The sequence below is a fragment of the Gouania willdenowi genome, chromosome 3, assembly GCF_900634775.1.
Source record: "Gouania willdenowi chromosome 3, fGouWil2.1, whole genome shotgun sequence".
NCBI classification, from domain to species: domain Eukaryota; kingdom Metazoa; phylum Chordata; class Actinopteri; order Blenniiformes; family Gobiesocidae; genus Gouania; species Gouania willdenowi.
This window is the reverse complement of record NC_041046.1, coordinates 25,560,611-25,580,753: the sequence shown is the minus strand read 5'-3', so window position 1 is coordinate 25,580,753 and position 20,143 is coordinate 25,560,611. Positions and strand designations below refer to the sequence as shown.

At 37.7% G+C, this 20,143-nt stretch overlaps 3 protein-coding genes across 3 annotated transcripts; 2 read left to right on the top strand and 1 right to left on the bottom strand.

The window, feature by feature from the left end:
- The first annotated feature begins 445 nt into the window (after nt 1-445).
- LOC114455487 (ferritin, heavy subunit) lies at nt 446-4,223 on the top strand. The gene is made up of 5 exons (XM_028436759.1): nt 446-724; nt 2,671-2,776; nt 3,150-3,296; nt 3,529-3,654; nt 3,787-4,223. Exons 2-5 carry the CDS (start codon nt 2,675-2,677, stop codon nt 3,943-3,945), a joined length of 534 nt encoding a protein of 177 aa, XP_028292560.1. The 5' UTR covers nt 446-724; nt 2,671-2,674; the 3' UTR covers nt 3,946-4,223.
- A 2,625-nt stretch (nt 4,224-6,848) lies between these two features.
- mcee (methylmalonyl CoA epimerase) lies at nt 6,849-12,391 on the bottom strand. The gene is made up of 3 exons (XM_028443302.1): nt 12,241-12,391; nt 9,229-9,563; nt 6,849-7,129 (listed from the first exon to the last, which is right to left on the bottom strand). Exons 1-3 carry the CDS (start codon nt 12,374-12,376, stop codon nt 6,977-6,979), a joined length of 624 nt encoding a protein of 207 aa, XP_028299103.1. The 5' UTR covers nt 12,377-12,391; the 3' UTR covers nt 6,849-6,976.
- Nucleotides 12,333-18,843, top strand: mphosph10 (M-phase phosphoprotein 10 (U3 small nucleolar ribonucleoprotein)). The gene is made up of 11 exons (XM_028443301.1): nt 12,333-12,460; nt 13,896-14,547; nt 14,622-14,785; nt 14,875-15,052; nt 16,083-16,224; nt 16,354-16,421; nt 16,515-16,652; nt 16,740-16,850; nt 17,046-17,153; nt 17,257-17,487; nt 18,610-18,843. The coding sequence occupies exons 1-11, from the start codon at nt 12,375-12,377 to the stop codon at nt 18,757-18,759; spliced, it is 2,028 nt and encodes a 675-aa protein (XP_028299102.1). The 5' UTR covers nt 12,333-12,374; the 3' UTR covers nt 18,760-18,843.
- Nucleotides 18,844-20,143: the final 1,300 nt, after the last annotated feature.

Sequence of the window (20,143 nt, the reverse complement as noted above, 5' to 3'; positions counted from 1 at the left end):
TATTGTTGACCATATCTTAAATCTGGACTGTATATGTTCTAGTTTGATGTTTTTAAATCTTGTTGTCCAAAGTTCGGTAGCACTTCATAATACAGCCCGTGTAGTTCATGCACGAGAGGAGTATTTTTTTAAAAAAAATGTTAATGTTAAATGTTAAAAATGGTTTTAATTTTAGGCTGGCATGGATGATTTCTCTCTGTTTTTGCATTGTATTAGCAGTGTCCCTTTTTACACTTTAAATAGTTAAAAAATAGTCTAAATTTGTATTATTAATAGTTATTGTCTTTTTTATTATTACTATTGAGTTAAAAGTTACAATCATACAAGTAAACACTAAATTACTAAGGGATGAACTACTTTGTTTATCGTCTCACCTAATGTCTATGATTTGCTCGAATGGAAACCTCGCCCCTTTCGGTCATGACGTCACCGGACCTATATAAGCAGGCCGTGAAGCCCTACCACACTAGACTTTGATACCGTCAGACATTGAAGGTTACCTGCTTCAACAGTGCTTGAACGGCAACCTTTCTATTGTCTGCCAACACCATTTGACGCGAATCATCGCTTCGATTATTTTAAGCTCCATTGACACCATCAAACTAGCTCTTAAAGCTCAATTGACGTATTTGTCTAACGTAGTTATTAGCATTGAAGCTAACTATCCAGTAAACAACGCTCCAGCTGCATTTGTGACCTCATCATAAGAAGACATCCGCTGAAGGTAAGCTAAAACATCTTCGCCCACTGCCTTTTAGTGGCTGCATTTTGCTCTAAATCCACCTTACGTGATGTTAAATCACACCTGTGTCTTGTTGAGTAAACGTGTAGCTTATTACTGTTAGCATTAGCACTTTGACCGTCCGTCGGGCCTTTAGCACTGCGCAGTTTTCCTCTCCACCGTAGGTCATTAAACAAGCTGCACATTCTAAAAACTAAAACTGTATGTTCGAGCTTTGAATATATAAATTAACACTGGTTGAGCATTTACACCCTTTTTTTTGGCCTCCTGGTTGGTAAAGAAACACTTTCTCACACGCGTGAATTCCCCCAATTAGCTCATAACCAACCCAATGCGTGCTTGTGATTAAGACGGCTATTTATTCAACAGTGTTGTAAAGACTTGATTTATACTAAAAAGTAATACTAAATTTTAAAAATGTGGAATGTGTTGGAGCTAAAACTCTTCAAAAACAAAAGAGTGGGTATTCGTGCGGTTGCCGTATCAATATACTGACATTTTATCCGTACGCAGCTGCCCTCATCGACCAGTTTAGGTCACATGTTAGGTCAGTTTAGGTCGCGTGAATAAGACCAAACCTAACCCTAAAAATTGGTGCGATATTGGGTTATAACCTAACCTTAAGACGCTACGTACTTGTACTTCAGTAACAGTACCAATAGCACGGGGGGGGGGGGGGGGGTACAAATAACCGTACAAATAAACACTTTCAATAAATAAAAAAAAAAGCAGTAGCTACTCATATAATTGCTGTGTCAAAATACCGTCTTTACGCAGAGCCCCTCATTGGACAGTTTAGGTCACATGATAAATCAGTTATTGGCCAGTTTGTCGTGACTAAGACTAAACCAAACACTAAAAACGGTTGCTATAGTGGGTTATACCCTAAACCAAACACTAAAACGATATGTATGTGTACTTTGGTAAATGTACCAATAGCACCGACCTCCGTACTGAGTTTATAACCCAATCCAATAAACACATGAAACGGGTGTGTGACTTTGAAAACAAAAATGAGTTATTTTTTTTTAGCAAAAATTCATCTTCTGGATGTGTCCATATACACTCAGTACAATGCAAACTCAGTACTTGACAACGGGGGTTGTCCGTACGGCAGTCGTATGAATACACTTTCAAAATAAATCAGTAAGTATAAATTAATATTTTTACAATGTATACTGTAAATGGCACAAAACACGGTGTTAAGCCAAGGACGCATAAAGTTTGGTGCTCGACAACATTGCGTCACCACAAACCTGTTTGACAGTCCAAAAGTGGACTCCCCAAAGTGACATTAGAGGTAATTGTATGTTTGTGTTAATAATGTGATAACGTGATCATTGACGGGGACATAATGACTGGTGTGTGTGTGAAAAAGATTACTGTTGCAGGGGCATCTCATCAGGTTAGTTACAGCTTTCAACTGTCTAATCAGATCTAATATTCACTGTTGCGTAAACAACGGGTAACGTGTGCTGCAGTCATAAGATGAGCTAACGTTAAAGGTTCAGCTGTTTTTTCCACTGTCTGCCACATGTCTCAAAACAGAAGAAACACTTCCTTTTTCTGTGGAAGTTAACTTCTTCATTGAATCAAAGTGCATATACTTGAGGAGTTGGTGTTTTGAATTTTATAATTCAAACAAACCTCATTCACATCAAATCTTATTGTTAGTATAGTGTATTAAACCCCAAACTTTCTAAATTCTATTGACCAGCTTAACCAGAACTCTGCTTCTTTTTGACATGTGGTAATTTAATTAAAGCCACTTTAGAGCCTCTTATGTCATATTCAGATCACTGGTTTGTGTGTTTTACTGGTACTTTGTCTATGAGCAGCTGATGGTTTTATTTTCCCTGCAATTAAAGCACAAGTCTATTCTGCCTCATGTGACCTATGCTATTTTCTTTTTTTTTTTTTTATAAAAGGACAATGGCTTCCCAGGTGAGACAGAACTTCCACCAGGATTGTGAGGCTGCAATCAACAGGCAGATCAACCTGGAGCTGTATGCCTCCTACGTCTACCTGTCCATGGTGAGTCCGTTAGATTGATACAGCAGTAATTATGCAGTAAACCTTCTGCTGAGTAAGCATATGAAGGTCTAATATTTCCTCATATCTGGTGTCGTGTAATTGATCTGCTGACTTGTCTCTAATGCTAGCGGATGTTATAATGCACCAACAGAAAGCATGTGGAATTTTAGAACAGTCACTTTGTAGCAAACATTACGTTATTTGACTTCAAACCCAAAAACTGTTAAAAAACCCGCTACTGTTTTAATTTAACATGTGTGCTTTCTGTCTACATGAAGTACCATTGAAGGAGAAATAGCATGTATTGTAACCTGTTCCAGGACGGTTGCATCAGCACAGATGTGACACTGTTTTACGTATTTTCTCCTCTCAGGCGTACTACTTTGACCGGGATGACCAGGCTTTGCACAACTTTGCAAAGTTCTTCCGTAATCAGTCCACAGAGGAGCGTGAGCATGCTGAGAAGCTGATGAAACTGCAGAACCAGAGGGGAGGCAGGATCTTCCTCCAGGACATCAAAGTAAAATTTTAACTTTTTGAATGGTTTCGTCTGGGCTATCAGTAAGCACACATTGAGAGGGTGGTGTGACACTGAGGAGATACTGTGGGTGTGTGATGGCTTATCTTAGTGAGGCAGACCACCCTAAAAGTTCAGCCCCACTGTTAAACTGTTACTCTGTTCTTATGTGAGGTTGGGTTCCCCCCCTTTCTGGTTAATAATTTTCCGGCTACCTCTGACCTCCATGTTGCAGAAACCAGACCGAGATGAGTGGGGTAGTGGCATCGAGGCACTTGAATGTTCTCTGCAGCTGGAGAGGAGTGTCAACCAGTCACTGCTGGATCTGCACAAGCTCTGTTCTGATCACAACGACCCACATGTGAGTGTCAATGTGGACGTTAAAAACCGTCTCATATTCTACCTTAAGACATGCAAATCTATCTTGTATCTACGAAAAAACAGGATATTGGTGTTTTTTGAGTGACTTATTGTGGCGACTGATCTTTTACAGTTGTGTGACTTCATTGAGACGCACTACCTGGATGAACAGGTGAAATCCATCAAAGAACTGGCAGACTGGGTGACTAACCTGCGACGAATGGGGGCTCCTAAGAACGGCATGGCAGAGTACCTGTTTGACAAACACACTCTGGGCAAAGAAAGCAGCTAAAGCCATTTACATCCTAAGCTTTCATATACATGTATATTCAATACTGCCTTGCAGCTTTTTAAAAATTCTATCTGCATGAAACTGGCCAGTTTAAACCATGTCACTTAACAGGTTTTGTCATTTCCTTGTTGCACATCCTTGGTGAGCTGTTGGATTCAAAGTCCTTCATTTCTGAGCTTCTCTTTGCTATCTGCTGTGATCATGTCAGTACTACACTAACTGTGTTGAATATCTGAGTTGTTGATCTGACCAAATAAACTGAAGCCTCTGGATTCTGATTTGTTGTGGAGTTTTAATTCATTTTTTAAAGTGTAACTAAACTCAATCAATCTTTTATTTGTATAGCGCCAAATCATAACCAATGGTATCTCAAGACACTTTACAGTAGAGCAGTCTTAAGGACGGACTCTTCATTTTATGGATACACACATATGCATATATATGCACATACATATGTATCCCACACCTAACATGAAACTCCCAGGTTTTGGGATGTAATCACATTAAGATGTTTCAATGTGTACTTTATCATTACATTTTTAATAAATCAGGGAGCTCCTTGTCTGTGCCCTTCAGTCAGATTTGTGAAAATCAGGAATTTTTTTAAACAATTTGACAGTGAGTTGATACAAATAAACCCTAATTAAAGACTTGACTTTCTGTAGAGGAGTCGATGGATATTTAAATCCATTGATTACTTGCAACCAAATTTGATCTTGTCGTAAGGTAAATTTGCATAAGCAGGAATAATCTTAAAGCTTGTCATTACTGTGGCTCTGTTTACATATTTATGATCATACCAAACATCACAATTTGTATTAGTAACATTGAGGATGTATTTTCTTTCTTGGCAGTAATATGTATTGAAGTTCATTAACACTAAATGAGCAGTGGACATCACCTGGAAAACCTTATTGTTTTTCTCATAGGGAACAAAATGACTAATTTTCTAATGACCTGCACTTTTCACTAAATGTAGAATTAAAATAAACGTCTTGTTTATGAATGCACCGGGTAGAATCGAAACAGTTTTTGGAGAAAAAATTGTTAATTTTTTTAAGTCGGGGATTTAATTTTCATTGCGCTCATAAAAATCTAAGCAATAAGGAAAAGTCCCGTTTTGTTGATCCTTGTACTGGAAAAGTACATCTCACGTCACTTAAACATTCCGTAATCCTGTTTTCCAGGGATGAAGTTTACTGGTACGCCCTCTAGCAGTGACCCAATATAACCCAGGCTGCAGCTACAGGGACTTAAATGTATGCATCAGTAAATCAGCCAACATTAATAACTGATCTACCCTCTATATTAGGCTTATAGAACACAGAGTGAAAGCTAGGGATACACTGAACAGTTCACACACACAAACTATTTAGATTGACACAGATAATGTACGCACTAAAAACAGTTCAGGTTTTAATGTTGAGTAAATTAATATAATTTTTTTGACTTTAGGAACTACAGAATTTGACATTTGTAAACCCTCACTTTACAAATGACAGTATGAAGGTAGATTTACATCATTATTCAATATAAAAAAATAAATCACTTCAATCAAAAGTAAATATTTTCAAAGAAAAAGTGTTCAAATGCAAAAACAAAAAACATTTGAGACCCAAACAATTGCATTTGAACACAACATTTCTTTGGAATTTTTTTTTTTTTTGATTGAATCTTTATTTGATTGAAATGTTTTCTTTTTTGTGATTGAATAAATAAAGACACAGATGTACTACTCATAATATGGCCCAAATACAAAAAGATGACTTCAATAAAAAAAAATTTAAACAAAGAAAAAAAAGTGTTGAAATGCATTTATTTGGGTCTCAAATATTAATTTTTAAAATTATTTTTTCTTTTGCATTTGAACACTTTTTTTTTCTTTGATTGAAAATATTTATTTTGATTGAAGTTTTAATTTAGAAGTTTTTTTGGATTTAAAAACATTTTTTTTGATTGAATAATACACACGAATCTACTTCCGTGACATAGCCTAATGTCTTTTTAATTTGATTAAACTGAAATGCGTTGCACTAAAAAATATATATATATTTTTATCAGAAATAGGAAATGAAAGTGAGCTGAGGTAAATAACCAGTGGTGAGCAGGGCTATGACTCATCTAGACAATCACTATGTCTGCTACCAGTCTACCAGTGGTTTTTCTCCTCACATTCTAAAATCCACCATAGTTTATATAAAACCATTTGATCGGTTGAGTCAAACTCTCCCATAAGCTCAAGTCCACACATCTGTAGATAGAAGTAAATTATTTACTCATGTACCGATAAGTGTCTTGTGTCTTTTAGGGTTCCTGTGGATCCTTAAAAGGCATTAAATTCATGAATCTAAAAATAAGGCCTTTATTGTCATTGAAATGTCTTAAATTTTAGCACAAGTTTTCAAAATAAATGGTAAATTTCATTTTGTTTTTTAAAAATATATAAACAACATGGAAAAATCTTGTTTATAGATTTGAGTCATCTTGTGTTTTTGGAATGATTTTGATTATTTTAGTCTGTTTTTTGTGTATTTTACTGTCAATTTGTGTATTTTTGTGTGTTTATTTTGGATGCCGCCAGTTGCACGTCTGCACTAGAAGAAAAAATGTACCCTAACCCTATGTAATTGATGTAGCGGTTTTTCCCCCAATTACGTTTACTGTGAAGTGTTGAATTTAGTTTGGCTGAAGCTGTAGAAACCCTGTCTTTATTGTGTACTTAGGAGGTCATATGAAGATCTTTTTCTTGGATTGCTCTGGTCTCACACACCTGCTCTGAATTCACTGCTGAGTGATACATCACGAATTGTTGAACACTAGCCCAGATATTTAAAAAAAAAAACTTTATTAATACAGAAATCTGATTATAATAGTGTGTGATAAAAAAAAGAAACTGGATAACCTTTTCATTTCTTGATTGGAGTGACTTTATGATAGCTTGGTTGGACAAAGAGAAAAACAAATTATACATGATGACAATGAAGGGCGTTGGTTAAAAACTAGCAGTGAAACGTGTTCGTGCTGGTTAAACTCAGGCCTCTTCCAGCTCCACCAGTACACCATCACAGTCTTTAGGGTGGAGGAACATGACTGGTTTCCCATGAGCGCCTGTTCGAGGCTCTGCCGACAGAGTTCTGATGTTCTTTGCTTTTAGATCAGCTATTGCAGAGTTGATGTTATCAACCTGCAGATGAGAGACAATCAGTTAATTATTTAGCCAACGTTGGTTAGTCATTCTATAGTCTATTGTGTGCTGGACGGTTCAGCATAAACCTCCATGTTTGTTTTAAGATTTACCTTTTTTTTAAAAAACAAAAAAACAACAAATTTACAATTACTAAAGCAGCCTTTACTGAAGTGTGGTTTGCACAGCAGAGTTGGTCCACAAGTGCCTCTCAGTGGAGAAAAGGGAACATGTCACTTTTTAACACGTAAACTTGTACCATTATGGATCAGGAGCTGTAGATGAAGGGCATCCGATTCGGCCCGCAGGAGAAAGTGAAACTGACAGAGAAAACATGAATCATTAAAATTACCTAATAATTCAGTTGTTGTTGTTGTTGAAAGAAATCTAATTTTTTCCAAAATCCCACAATTTTTCTTACATTTTTTCACAAAATCTTCCTAAATTAAATAAAAAAAAAAATCAAAGGACATTTAAGTATTTGTAACTTATTGCTAAGATATTATTTATGCCCTCTATACTTTATAACTGGAAGTGCAAACTTGGGCACATTAATGTTGAAATTGTTCATTTTCCTGCCAAAAACCTGCGACCACTTGTGATCGAACTGGTCCGTATTTGGCCCTTGAACTAAAATGAGTTTGACACCCCTGATGTAGGACTTTTGGGCCTTAAAAAAAGCACAAGAACAAATAAGCAACAAAAAAAAAAAAAACAAACATCGGAATTTTAGTTCCTTTCTTAAGACGACTGGTCTGAGCCTTGATGTGTTTCCTGGATGCAAAAATAAAGAGAAAAACAAACATTGTTCCAGATTCATTATTTGGGCCCATAGAGACTTTCGGTGACACAGGAGAAGTGGAGAAACCAGGACATTTGATAATGTATGAGAACATGTGGTAGCAGATATGAGCACCTCATATCCTATATCTATTACATAATATCTCAAGACTGACCTCATCCAAGAGGCAGCAGATAGTACAACACAATGCTAAAGTGATCAATGATCATACATAATAAACACTTGAGTTGCCTCTGAATGTTTAAGTCCCTTTATGCTCAATATTTCATATTGATAAATATATAGATGTAGCTCTCACTGTACGTTTATTATCCCCTGCCACAAAGTGTGGAAGAGGGATATAGGTTTGAGCTACGTCCATCCGAGTTAAAGGGGACAACATTTCTCAGAAACTGTTTAAGATACGATAACCAAATTTGGTGTGTGGCTTCAGGGTATCAATACCTAGATGGAGTTTGAAAATGAGAAGCGCGCATCCATTTTTTCCAGAGTTATTGCCCTTGTTCCGTTTTTTTTTTTGGCAGGGGATGTTGATGACTATGTGTTCTTGTTCTAGTTGTAGTCATGAGTAAAGTTAAACACTTTTGACTTATGACTTTTTTACTGAGTCAGAAGTGAAGTTTTGAAGAGACTGGCTTGTTGCTAAAACTAAGCACATACGCAGGTGGCTATAAAAATGAAGTGTTAAAAAGTGAAAGGGGAGAACAGATCATAATATGTTAAGGTTTCATTTATTCACACAACCTTTTTTAGGATATTCACTTTGAAATGTACTTTAATGTTTCGACTGCTCATGAGGACACATGAAAGCGATCAGCAGATGCTTTGATGCTTTCCTTATGAAAGAACGCACAGGGATACATCAAAGCAATCATTAGATGCCTCTGAAGAAGACTGACAGTTGACAGTCGAAACATGTCAGGAGATTAAAGTACATTTCAAAGTAAATTTCCTGTAAAAAGTTGTCTGAATAGATGAAACCTTAACATATTATTCCAGTAAAAAGATGATAAAATGAACTTGCTGGATTCATTATGAGAGAAAAGATCTGCTCTCTTCAATTAGAAGGCTGGCACAACCGTGATTTGGCCATAGATCATGAATGATCCAGTCTGGCCAACTGCATCATGTGACAACAGTGCACAGTTGTGTGTGAGTGTTGGAACCAGGCATGTAGCTAAAGTTACATTGTGCCAAGGCCTACAACAGAAAAAATAAATAAAAAAATAAAAGAAACACCAACACTCTGCCCTGCTTAGAGCGTATCTCATATAAAGTTCTATCAGTGCTATCTCACCTCAATACATATGTGGTGCATTCCTCCAGACTTGTTCTTCTGCAGGAAGCCAGCGATGGGGCTCTTCTCTCCCAGAGGATGGAGCAGTTCCAGTTTGGTGTTGCCGAGCTCCACAAACACTGTGTAGACGCCGTGCTCAGGCAGAGGCACCATGTCGCTCACCGTGGCTCCCAGTACGTCCCTGTACAAAGCAGTAGCCTTCTCCATGTTAGGGACGGCAATGGCAATGTGATTGAGCCGGCCCAGCTTCCATACGGAGCCCGGGACACCCTGATGGATGGGTGTTGTGGACGAATGTGCCCTGAGAGCAACGCTGGTGCATCTGTTCAAACGTACTGCAATAGAAGAGTGACGTGTCAGCACAGAGTCAGAATCAGGAGATTTGAACATGCAGTATTTTATTTTGAAAATAATCTGGATATTTTATTCTGTCTATGTACTACTTCCTGTCCCGCACTGGCTTATTTTTGTTAACTTACTGCAGCACAGAGTCAGAATCAGGAGATTTGAACACGCAGTATTTTATTTTGAAAATAATCTGGGTATTTTATTCTGTCTATGTACTACTTCCTGTCCCGCACTGGCTTATTTTTGTTAACTTACTGCAGCACAGCTCCAGCGTCCAGCAAGAATAGAAGTGCTGTGTATTTGCTGCAGAGGGCAGCAGCATGACTCATCAGTTACGGTGCTGTGCTGGAGCAGATTCGCATGCGATGGAAATGACACATTGACTTTAATGGAAACCTATCAGCTGCTTTGCTGTTTTGCAGCAGTTACGCTGCAGTTACGCATCCATTGAAAACTATCTGTGACAATCAGATGGAAAAACGGGACAAAGATGTCATAACATAACCTAACCTAACCTAACCGCGAGAGCGGACATAGGCTCGTCTGTGAACGGTCACATTTACAGACCTTGGAGTTGCTGTTAGCTTACCAATAAATGGGAAGACATTCGTCACCTTTATAATAAGTATTGATTAGGCCACTGGGAGTGAGGCCCAAGGCCAAGACAGGCTGACTTGATAATAATGTGTCATGTTTTTCTGCAGTCAGTGCCTTCTCTCTCTTCTCTGTTTCAGGTGATCAGATGGGCAACTGTTATCAAAGCAAGGGCCACAAAAATGTAATTGTCTGATCCAAGGACCACATTATCAACATTCATGTCAGCATTTAAAATAGTAACCAATCGGAGTATTTTGTGTGTTTTTTCACTGTAATTTTAAATATATATATATTCTTATTGTTGTCATTATGTATTTGTGAAGTCATTCGGTGTATTTTTAATTTTTTTGTAATTGTGTGTATTTTCTCATCCTTTTGTGTATTTGTTTGTCATTTTCTGTGCTGTTTTGCAAATTTTGATTTAGTTTTAGTCATAGTCTTTTAACGAGAATGAAACTTAGTTTTAGTCCAAATGTAATCATCAGGACTATCTTCTTCGTCTACTTTGACTCAACTAATTGACAATAGACTTTTGTTGACTAAATATGTTATAGAAATAGCTGACTATATTGGATATTGGATATTATCATTGTTATTAAATACACACAGACAAATCTGATAACCAACGTGTAGGTTCTGAACCACAAGACAAAATTATTGTTTAGTTTTTATTATCGACAAAAAAGTAATTATATTTTGATGTAGTTTAGTCTACAAAAACTATGACGTAGCGATGTAACGATTCACTCAACTCCCGATACGATTCGATTCACGATACTGGGTTCACGATACGATTCTCTCACGATTTTTTCATTTACAAAATGGGACTGTAGACAAATTTTTTAGAAAATACTGTATTATTTTCCTTATATTTATCATTGTCAAAAGAATTCCTTGATAAACTATTCAAAACAATGCAATTTAACTAAAAATAAATCTTGAATTAAATAAATAAAGGAATAATACAAATGAAAATGAAGCCTATTAATTTAAATTCTGGTTCGACAATAAACAATGCAAAACTGCATAATAGTTCTTTTTCTTTTAAAAGTGCAACTGAAAATGTATTTTGTGCCTTAACAATTGGACTTTAAAAAAAAAACAAAAAACCGTCATTGCACTGATTTACGTCATATTTGTTTGGACCAGCAGAGGGCGCTGGTAACACAGTGGTCGGTTGGCATGCAAATATCTTGCAGTGAAGAAGAGAAGCTATGCTAGCAGACAGAGCTAATAGAAAAACGTGACTTTTACAGATATTCAAGTAATATTACAGATATTCTTTCGGTGCTAAAGGGGTAATGAATCATTTATTAACATATTTAAGAGTAGAAGGCAGCCAGAAAGAAAGTATTAGCAGACTCCGCCCACCGCCAACACTTCCGGATAGCGCCCTCTGCTGGTTAAAAAAAGTACTGCGATTCAATTGTCAGAAAATCGATATCAACCGTGATACCTATGAATCGATTTTTAACTGCCTTACGATTAATCGTTACATCTCTACTATGACGCAAACATTTGGTCGACTAAATTAACACTGATCGTTTTGGGCGTTTCTGGAGTCATTTTGTGCATTTTTCTTGTCCTTTGGTATATTTCTCTGTAATTTTGGGTGTTTTTTTCTGCATTTACTATGGAGGCCACACAACATCAGACCCAGGGCTGTCAGTTGTCCATGTCTGTCCTGCATCTGTTCTGTTTCTGACTTTGTTTTTATATACACGTTATGGAAAATTGTGCCTTTCTAATAACATTAACAAGAATTACACATAGAACCAACATCGCTTTGAATCAAACAACTTCACATTTCGACTAAAATTTTACGTGTAGCAGATTTACAATTTTACAAAAAGGTGAAAGGTTCAATTAAATAAGAAAACTATTAATTTTTGCTTTTTCCACACCTGTAAGCAGAGCAGCAAAGCACTAAAGCTAATGGTTAGTTAGTGACAGTTTACACAGCTATTAAAGTGTGCAGGAAATAACATATATATGTCTGTGTTTATCATATTAAATGCAGCATAGAGACGCCAACGATAAGTCGTTAAATAACAAACACAAACTCACCAGCAACCTTCAGCACCGCGGACGCCATGTTGTTGTGTAGGAACCAAACAGCAGCGGCGGGAGGTGTTTCTGGGGGAGCCTGTTTACCTGCGACACACGCGGACGGCTCCGGAGCTCCACGCGTGAGCAACATCATGGCGGGTTTGGGTGTACCTAAAGTCTTAGAAGAGTGTGTGAGGAGGCTAAACAACAACACAGCACAGCCGGAGGATCTTCTCAGGCGAGTGTTTTCCTGGTTGTAGTGTTTAGTGTTTCCTCTAATGTGGAATTCTGTGGGAGGAATTAGCCGCCAGCTGAACGAGCTAAAGCTAACTGCATGAGTTTTAAAGCAGTTAACGATCAGAAGTCCACGTGTTAAACATAGACAATATTAAGAATAGACTTCAGGGATATGTTATGTGTACGAAAATAATGATTGATTCAGTGTTTTAATCTCAATATTTCATTCAGTTAAATGCCTAATTGTATGGACTTTATCCAGGAGGTTTTTTTAATTGTCATCTTCATAATTCCTGAAACACTTTTATTGTAACATGTATAGTACAGGAGATGTAAAATGCACCCACACTTTTTGAGTTCCGGACCGATTTGTTCCCATTGACTCCGATTATAACCGCATGTTTTGCATATACTCTTATCCTGACATTTAACTATGGTTTTTCCATAAATATACCTAATAAATCTAATTATCTACCTTCAAAATACAGGAAAAACAAGTTTTAGATGGGATGAAGATGAAGGGTACTGTTTTGTTATAAGCTCATAATGTAGTTTATATAAATGTTCATCGCTCTAAAAGTAATAAAGCCTCAAAATCAATGTTTCTATCAATTATTGACCTACACAAGTCTGTAATAACTTCGTATCAAATGTTCCACTTTGCACCTCTTTTTTTTTTTTTTAAATGCATATTTTGTGTTTTTGTCACTAAAAAAAAAAACGTGTTGTTATGACAGAAAGGGCATAAAACATCTTTTTCACTTCGGATACGATACCGATTTTGTAGCCTTGTGTATTGATGACAGATACGATACGATATCGGCACAAATCATACATACTTTTATTACTTATTTTGTAGTGTGGAATGTTAGAAAAGGCTTGATCAAGTGATGTCACTCAAACAGAGAACAATAGTCAACAACAGTAGGTCATAAGTAGGCAGTAGGGCGACCGTGGCTCAGGTGGTAGAAGGTCGTCTTCTGATCGAGAGGTTGGGGGTTCGACCTGACTATGTGTCAGGTCCTTGGGCAAGACACTGAACCCTAAGTTGCTCCCAGTGGTCGACTAGCGCCTTGCATGGTAGTCCTGTCCCACTGGTGTGTGAATGTGAGAGTGATTGGGTGAATGAGCTGATATGTAAAGCGCTTCAGTGTGGTGATAAAGCGCTATATAAATCAAGTCCATTTACCATTTAGGTATGAGAAAAACTGACCCATTTATTATTAACCAATTGGTTACATAATATCTACAGTATTCTACAATTGAATAAATATATATAATAGGGATTTTAGATGCAGTCCGATGAAATCCGATATTTGTTTTCTGCCTGATATCGGACCGATATCCAATATCAATATCGGATTGGGACACCCCTCATAAAATGTATGTACAATAAAGCAGAGGCCCTGTGCTGACTATGTTTACCCTCTGTACAGTCTTCAGGATGGACTTGCTGCAGACTTCACCTCCCTCACTAAGACACTGTATGACCTCCATAAAGCTGAGGAACCCACCCAGTACAAAGGCAGCCCGTTGGTTCAGCTGCTGGTGGATGAATTTGATGAGGAGCAGATATGGCAGGAGCTTGAGCTGCAGAACTGTGCCATGTTGAAACACTTTAGAGGCTCCATTGATGAGGCTTTATCAGACGAGACGCTAACAGTGCTGGAGGAGGAAAAAGAAGAGGAGGAAGGACAGGACGATGGTGGGCTTTCAGATGAGGACCCGGAAGAATCAGAACCCAAACCAGTGAAGAAGAAAGCCCCAAAGGGGGTGAAGAGAGCAGAGAATGACTCGGAGGAGGACTCAGATTTAGATTTTGATGTGGATGCGTTGGAGAAAAAAGAGAAACAGAAAAAACCAACTGGACAGAAAGGGTCCAAAATGAAAGTCATTCCTTCTGAGGTGGACGATAAGTTCTTCAAACTGTCAGAGATGGAGTCATTTCTTGATGATATGGACAAGCAGGAAGGGCAGAAAGATGATGACGAGGATGGAGTAGACTATTTTCAAGACCTTCCCTCTGATTATGATGATGACCTTGACCTTGAGCAAATGACGTCCTCCAAAAAATCAGCGAGTAGAAGTGTAAGTGTTTTCTCATGTGCCTTTGTCAGTGGAACTGGCACATGTGGTTTGTGACATACTGATTGTGTCGGCAGGCAAAGAGCTCCAGAAATTTGAAGTACACAGACTTCTTTGATGCTGTGGATGGAGAACCAGCGAAGACCAATGAGCAGTCAGAGGAAGAGGATGGCAGCCCGGAGGAAGATGCAGAAGAAGAAGAAGAAGATGATGATGATGATTATGGTGATCAAGAAGATGAGTAAGTGTGATCTGTATACTGTAAAATGTATATTCAGGGGCTTGTTTGACTTCAGTGATTTGTTTTTTACGTTGTCTATCTTTCATCAGTGTTGACGAGAATATTCATTCAAAAGTGTCTCGCAAGAAAGTGACATTTAACCTGTCTGAGGAGGAGGAGGAGGAGGAGGACACTGAGGGAGAGGACATGGAGGACATTTTTGGAGGAAAAGCTGCCAGTTCTGACAAGTCTGTAACCAAGTCATCGTTTGAAAAACGTCAAGAAAAAGTAACCAGATTTTTATTGTTGGCGTTTTTTGTTTGTCTCTTGTAAAGTCAGGCTAAAATCTACTGCCAATTTTAAAGATTCTGTTATAATTATTTAGACATTAGAAATTTCTATACTCTTTCTGCACTTTGTAAATCCATCACATAATACACTGTTTTCCTTCGCACAGATTCCTAATGTGTGTGTAGGAGTTATAGGGAAACAATAGCACCAAATGCACTTGTTTTGTTTTGTAAACGAACAAGTTACTCCTCAGTTATACTTTGGCAAAGTTCTGACTTTAGCTAAACCCAGAGGTGTTGGCTGATGTGCATCTAGGCTGAAAACTCAAAAAATGCCTTGATTATGGGTGGGGCTCCTGGAGCAGTTAAGACACGCCCAGTTTATACTATAAAATCTCCACAGAAAAATGTATGTGTGCTATGCTAACTACCTTCTCAATACCTCTGTATTTAGAATTCTCTCAACCCATAGAGGACAGTCACTCATACATTTTTACAACAAAGTTCACCAAATTGTAATACTTTGACTGAAATGTCAAGAGTTAAACAAGAATCAATACAACACTACTTCACATCCAAATACATTCATTTTTGAAGATAGAATGCCTTTATTGTCACTGTATACATGTGCGATGAGATTAAAAAAAGCCAATAACAGTGCAAAACTGTAAGAAATAATATACACAATATAAACACAGGAAATAGTACAAGAAAGGAGGTAAAGTGAACAATCATGCAGAGTACTGTATGTACATTTTGCATGAAAAAATAAATAACTACAGTGCTAAATACAGTGTCTGAGATACATGTGCATAGCACATTATTTATATATATACAGTTCAATGGTATTACATGATAGTGTTTTAAAAAGTGCCTAAGGAGAGTCTGTGGGTATGACTATACTATACTACTAGATCAGTGCATGTGAGAGTTCAGAGTGATTATTGCTTTTGGAAAGAAGAAGCTGTTGTTGGCGGTTTAGTTACTGTTTTTTCTGAATAATTTTCCATCATTGTACTGATTTGTAGATGTCAGAGAAGATTAAAGAAATGGAGAATGCCGCTCTGGCCGATAAGCCCTGGCAGCTGTCTGGTGAGGTGACTGCACAGACACGCCCTGAGAACAGCATGTTGGAGGAAGACGTAGAGTTTGAACAAGCGTCCAGGATGGGTGAGTTCTACAATCATTGTTTTTATCACATCTCACTAAAGCGCAGTGTTTGTTAAAAAATACATAAGGAAAAACTAATAGTTTTTTGTGTGTGCGTTTTCTGAAAACGAACATATTGTTTATGTTCAGCTCCTACAATGACAGAGGAAACCACACTGCAGCTGGAAGACATCATCAAACAAAGAATTAAGGACCAGGTTTGATTAATTTATGTGCATTAAAATAAAAATGGATGTTTATTATCAATGTCAGGTTTTCACCTCTGGGCTTTTTACTTGTGCTTCTCGAAGGCGTTTGACGATGTCGTCCGTAAAGAGAAACCCAAAGAGGAGGTGTTTGAATACAAGAAGAGGTTATCTTTGGACCATGAGAAGAGCAAACAGAGCCTGGCTGAAATATACGAGCAAGAATACCTGAAACAGTCTCAGGTTTGACTTTTTCCACATGTTCATGCTTCTATTAAGTTTCTAAAAAAAAGGAGCCTCACATGGGTTTGTTTTCTGTTGTGTTTGCAGCAAAAGACTGAGGAGCAGGAGAACCCAGCACATGGAGAAATCGAAAAGCTTATGGACTCGCTCTTCCTAAAGTTGGACGCTCTTTCTAATTTCCATTTCACACCCAAACCAGTGAGTTTCTCTCCTACTGTAGGGACCTATGGGCTATTGGGTGTATGGAGAATATGATTGTCAAAACATTGAGGTTTTAATGGATTCTTTGGGTGGGGTTCTTTGCTTAGAATACCCGCTCATGTGAAGCATATGAAGTAGTAGTTTCATTTTAACTGGTTTAGCTTCTAAAAAAAACTTTCTCTCTCTCTGCAGCGTGTTCCTGAGGTCAAAGTGGTTTCCAACTTACCATCCATCACTATGGAGGAAGTGGCTCCTGTTAGCACCAGTGACGCTACACTGCTCGCCCCAGAAGAAATCAAGGTACGTCAGTTGAGATTTGTACACGTAAAGCTACATATGCATGGTTATTTGACTGTTTTCATTGAAATAGATGTCTGTAATAACACTTGTTTTCCAACCAAAGGAGAAGAACAAGGCAGGAGAGATTCTGGGTGAGGCTGAGAAGACGCCGACTGACCGAAACCGCGAGAGGCGAAAGAAAAAGACCCTGAAACGGCTGAAAATCAAAGAGAAAGAAAAGAGACAGAAACTGAAGGAGGCCGCTAAAACTGGAGAAAACAAAAAGCAGTCGAAGGCTGAAATCACCGAAAATCTGAAGAAACTCACCAAAGGAGGCAAAGCCACGATACTCAAGGTGATCATGTTCTATCAGTCTGCTCAGTGTACAAACGGTGTCGGCTCTGCTTAACTGTGGACATCAGAAGTTATCTACATTTTTTAAGAATTAAAAGTAGGAATCACCAACAGTTGAAAACAACTTTTGCAAGTATTACACATTATTAAAATGAACTCTCCAACAAAATGGAAATAATTAAACCCCAAAACCCTTTAAAAAAAAAAAAAAAAAAGATGGTTTTACTTTCTTCTTCAGGAAAGCGTTCGCATGCACAAATCGGTGTTTGTTTTGTTTTTTCTTTTTTGTTTGTTTTTGATAGTAAGTGACATGAAGTTTACAATAGGCGTTTTTTTATTTAAATGAAAATTCATGTAGAGAAGGTTCATCTAATTTCCAGTGATGGATCTGTTTTATCGTTTTCATTCTTAACCCCCAAAATTGCGTCTGCAACTCCTGTTTGCGGCTTTTTGTTACCATGGCGACAGTCCATGCTCAACAAATATAAATAAAAAGCACATACATTTAACACCTAAGGTCGGAATAGATGATTAATAAGGAAATAAAATGAAATAAAGTTGATTTGACCTTCAAGGTGGGCGAGTACTGCTCAACTGCCAAATACACACACACACACACACACACAGGTACGTGCGTATGTTGTTTTACATGGTGGGCACATCATTTGCCAATAGTTTTTTAAACATTTTTTTCTGCGCGATATTAATTCATATAATTATTACAATCTTTAATCTTATTTGCTCTTAGATATCAAGTAGCCACTACCATAATTCTTAATGTAAGCAATAGTTGATGTAGTCTCTCACTGAAGCAGTGGTGGCTCATCAGTAAGGAGTGTATTTGATACCAACTAATGTAGATTTAAATATCACTTTGTTTTTAACATAAGGAAACTTAGATTAACATGCAAACATACTGAAACACCAATAGGCAAAACCATTACCACCTCCACTAACAAGTGGGTCAGTGTAAGTGGGACTGGCTCAGCTGCTATTCACGAGACCATAATTATTCTGGCACACTAGTCTCCCCAAAGAATGCTTAAAAAGTATAACGCGCACACTGTGGTTAAGTTCTGAATGCGTCACTGGTGACCTGGCTAACCTGGTGTTTCTGTTTCAGGACGATGGGAAGGACAAAGCTCTCCGGTCCTCCCAGGCCTTCTTCTCTCAGCTTCAGGATCAGGTCAAGAGTCAAATCAAAAGTGCAAAAGACTCAACGTCAAAGAAGAAGAAGAGCAAAGAGTTTTCTGCCAGCAAACTTAAGCTATGATGACTCTGAGTGGACTTTGAATTTTTCATTGTACAGATGTCTTTTAATGATCAAACTGCCATATATAAACATATATGTACTGAACCCTAAAGTCATCATGAAATATTTCATTGGTATTAAAACTAAGTTCCCACGTGTTAATAACAATAATGATAATGTATTAAATTTTATATAGCGCTTTATAATAGACACTTAAAGTGCTTTACATTGATGTGCATTATTTTTTCACTCCACACACAGTGGTGGTAAGCTACTATTGTAGCCACAGCTACTCTGGGGCAGACTGACAGAAGCGAGGCTGCCATCTATCCCTCCTACCAACACTCACTCACACACCACATTCATACTAGGCAATGTGGGTAAAGTGCCTTGCCCAAGGACACAATGACTTTGCTAGAGCGAGACTCGAACCCCCAAACCTTTGGTTATTGGACGACCTGCTCTACCACTGACATCTGATTTGATTGGTGTAACATGCGATATCTCTACAGGTGAGGAGACTAATGAGAAAAGTGCCATTAAGGGAACAGGAAAGACTTTTGTAAGAAAGAAAGACAACTGAGAACATCTAGAGAGTACAGTAGATAATCCACCAGTTTGTGCACATTCTGCTAATCCTCTGAAAATTATGGATTAAGTTTATTCTACCTCTTTGAATATTTGTCATGGAGCTCAAGATCAATATTGACATAAATATACAAAATGGCATGAGAAGCGACATATTGTGGCAGCAGGTCTTTATTCAACATGTACCAAAAGTTCAAGCAGGACACAAGATGCCTAAAGCAATGAAAATAACGAGCAGGGGAGAATGCTAAATTTAATCCACTTAAAAGTAAGGAATGTGAATAATCAATTACATGGATGAAGTATTCCACTGTCAATGGGAGGTTGTAGGTACTGACCTCTGAAACTATCATAACAACGACTGTGTTGTGTGAATTTTGTACATTATCTTGGCATACTTTGCTTTGATAGTCCAAAACCAAATGAGTTTTGTCGGATTCGTCAATTGACTGTAGGTGTGAGCATTCTTGTGATTGTCCCTCTATCAGATATAGACTGACGGCCTATCAAGTGTTTGTGTTTCTCCCCAAAGATACAAGTGTCCATGTTGGAACCTGGTTTTCTATAGACACAGCTGATGATGATCTCTTTCATTCTCACCAGTTCAATTTTTGATGGTAAAACTTTCCAATACAACATCAATTATTACTGACATTAAGTTATCAGAATAATTAAGTCCCACCCCCTTTCTGCATTGATCCATGTTTCTGAAATTGCAAGGTGGATATGGTTAAGTTATATTTAATGGTAGTATATTAAACTGTGACTGAGTAGAAGCAACATTCACATTGGGATCTATGTCTCGTTCGACTTCTGT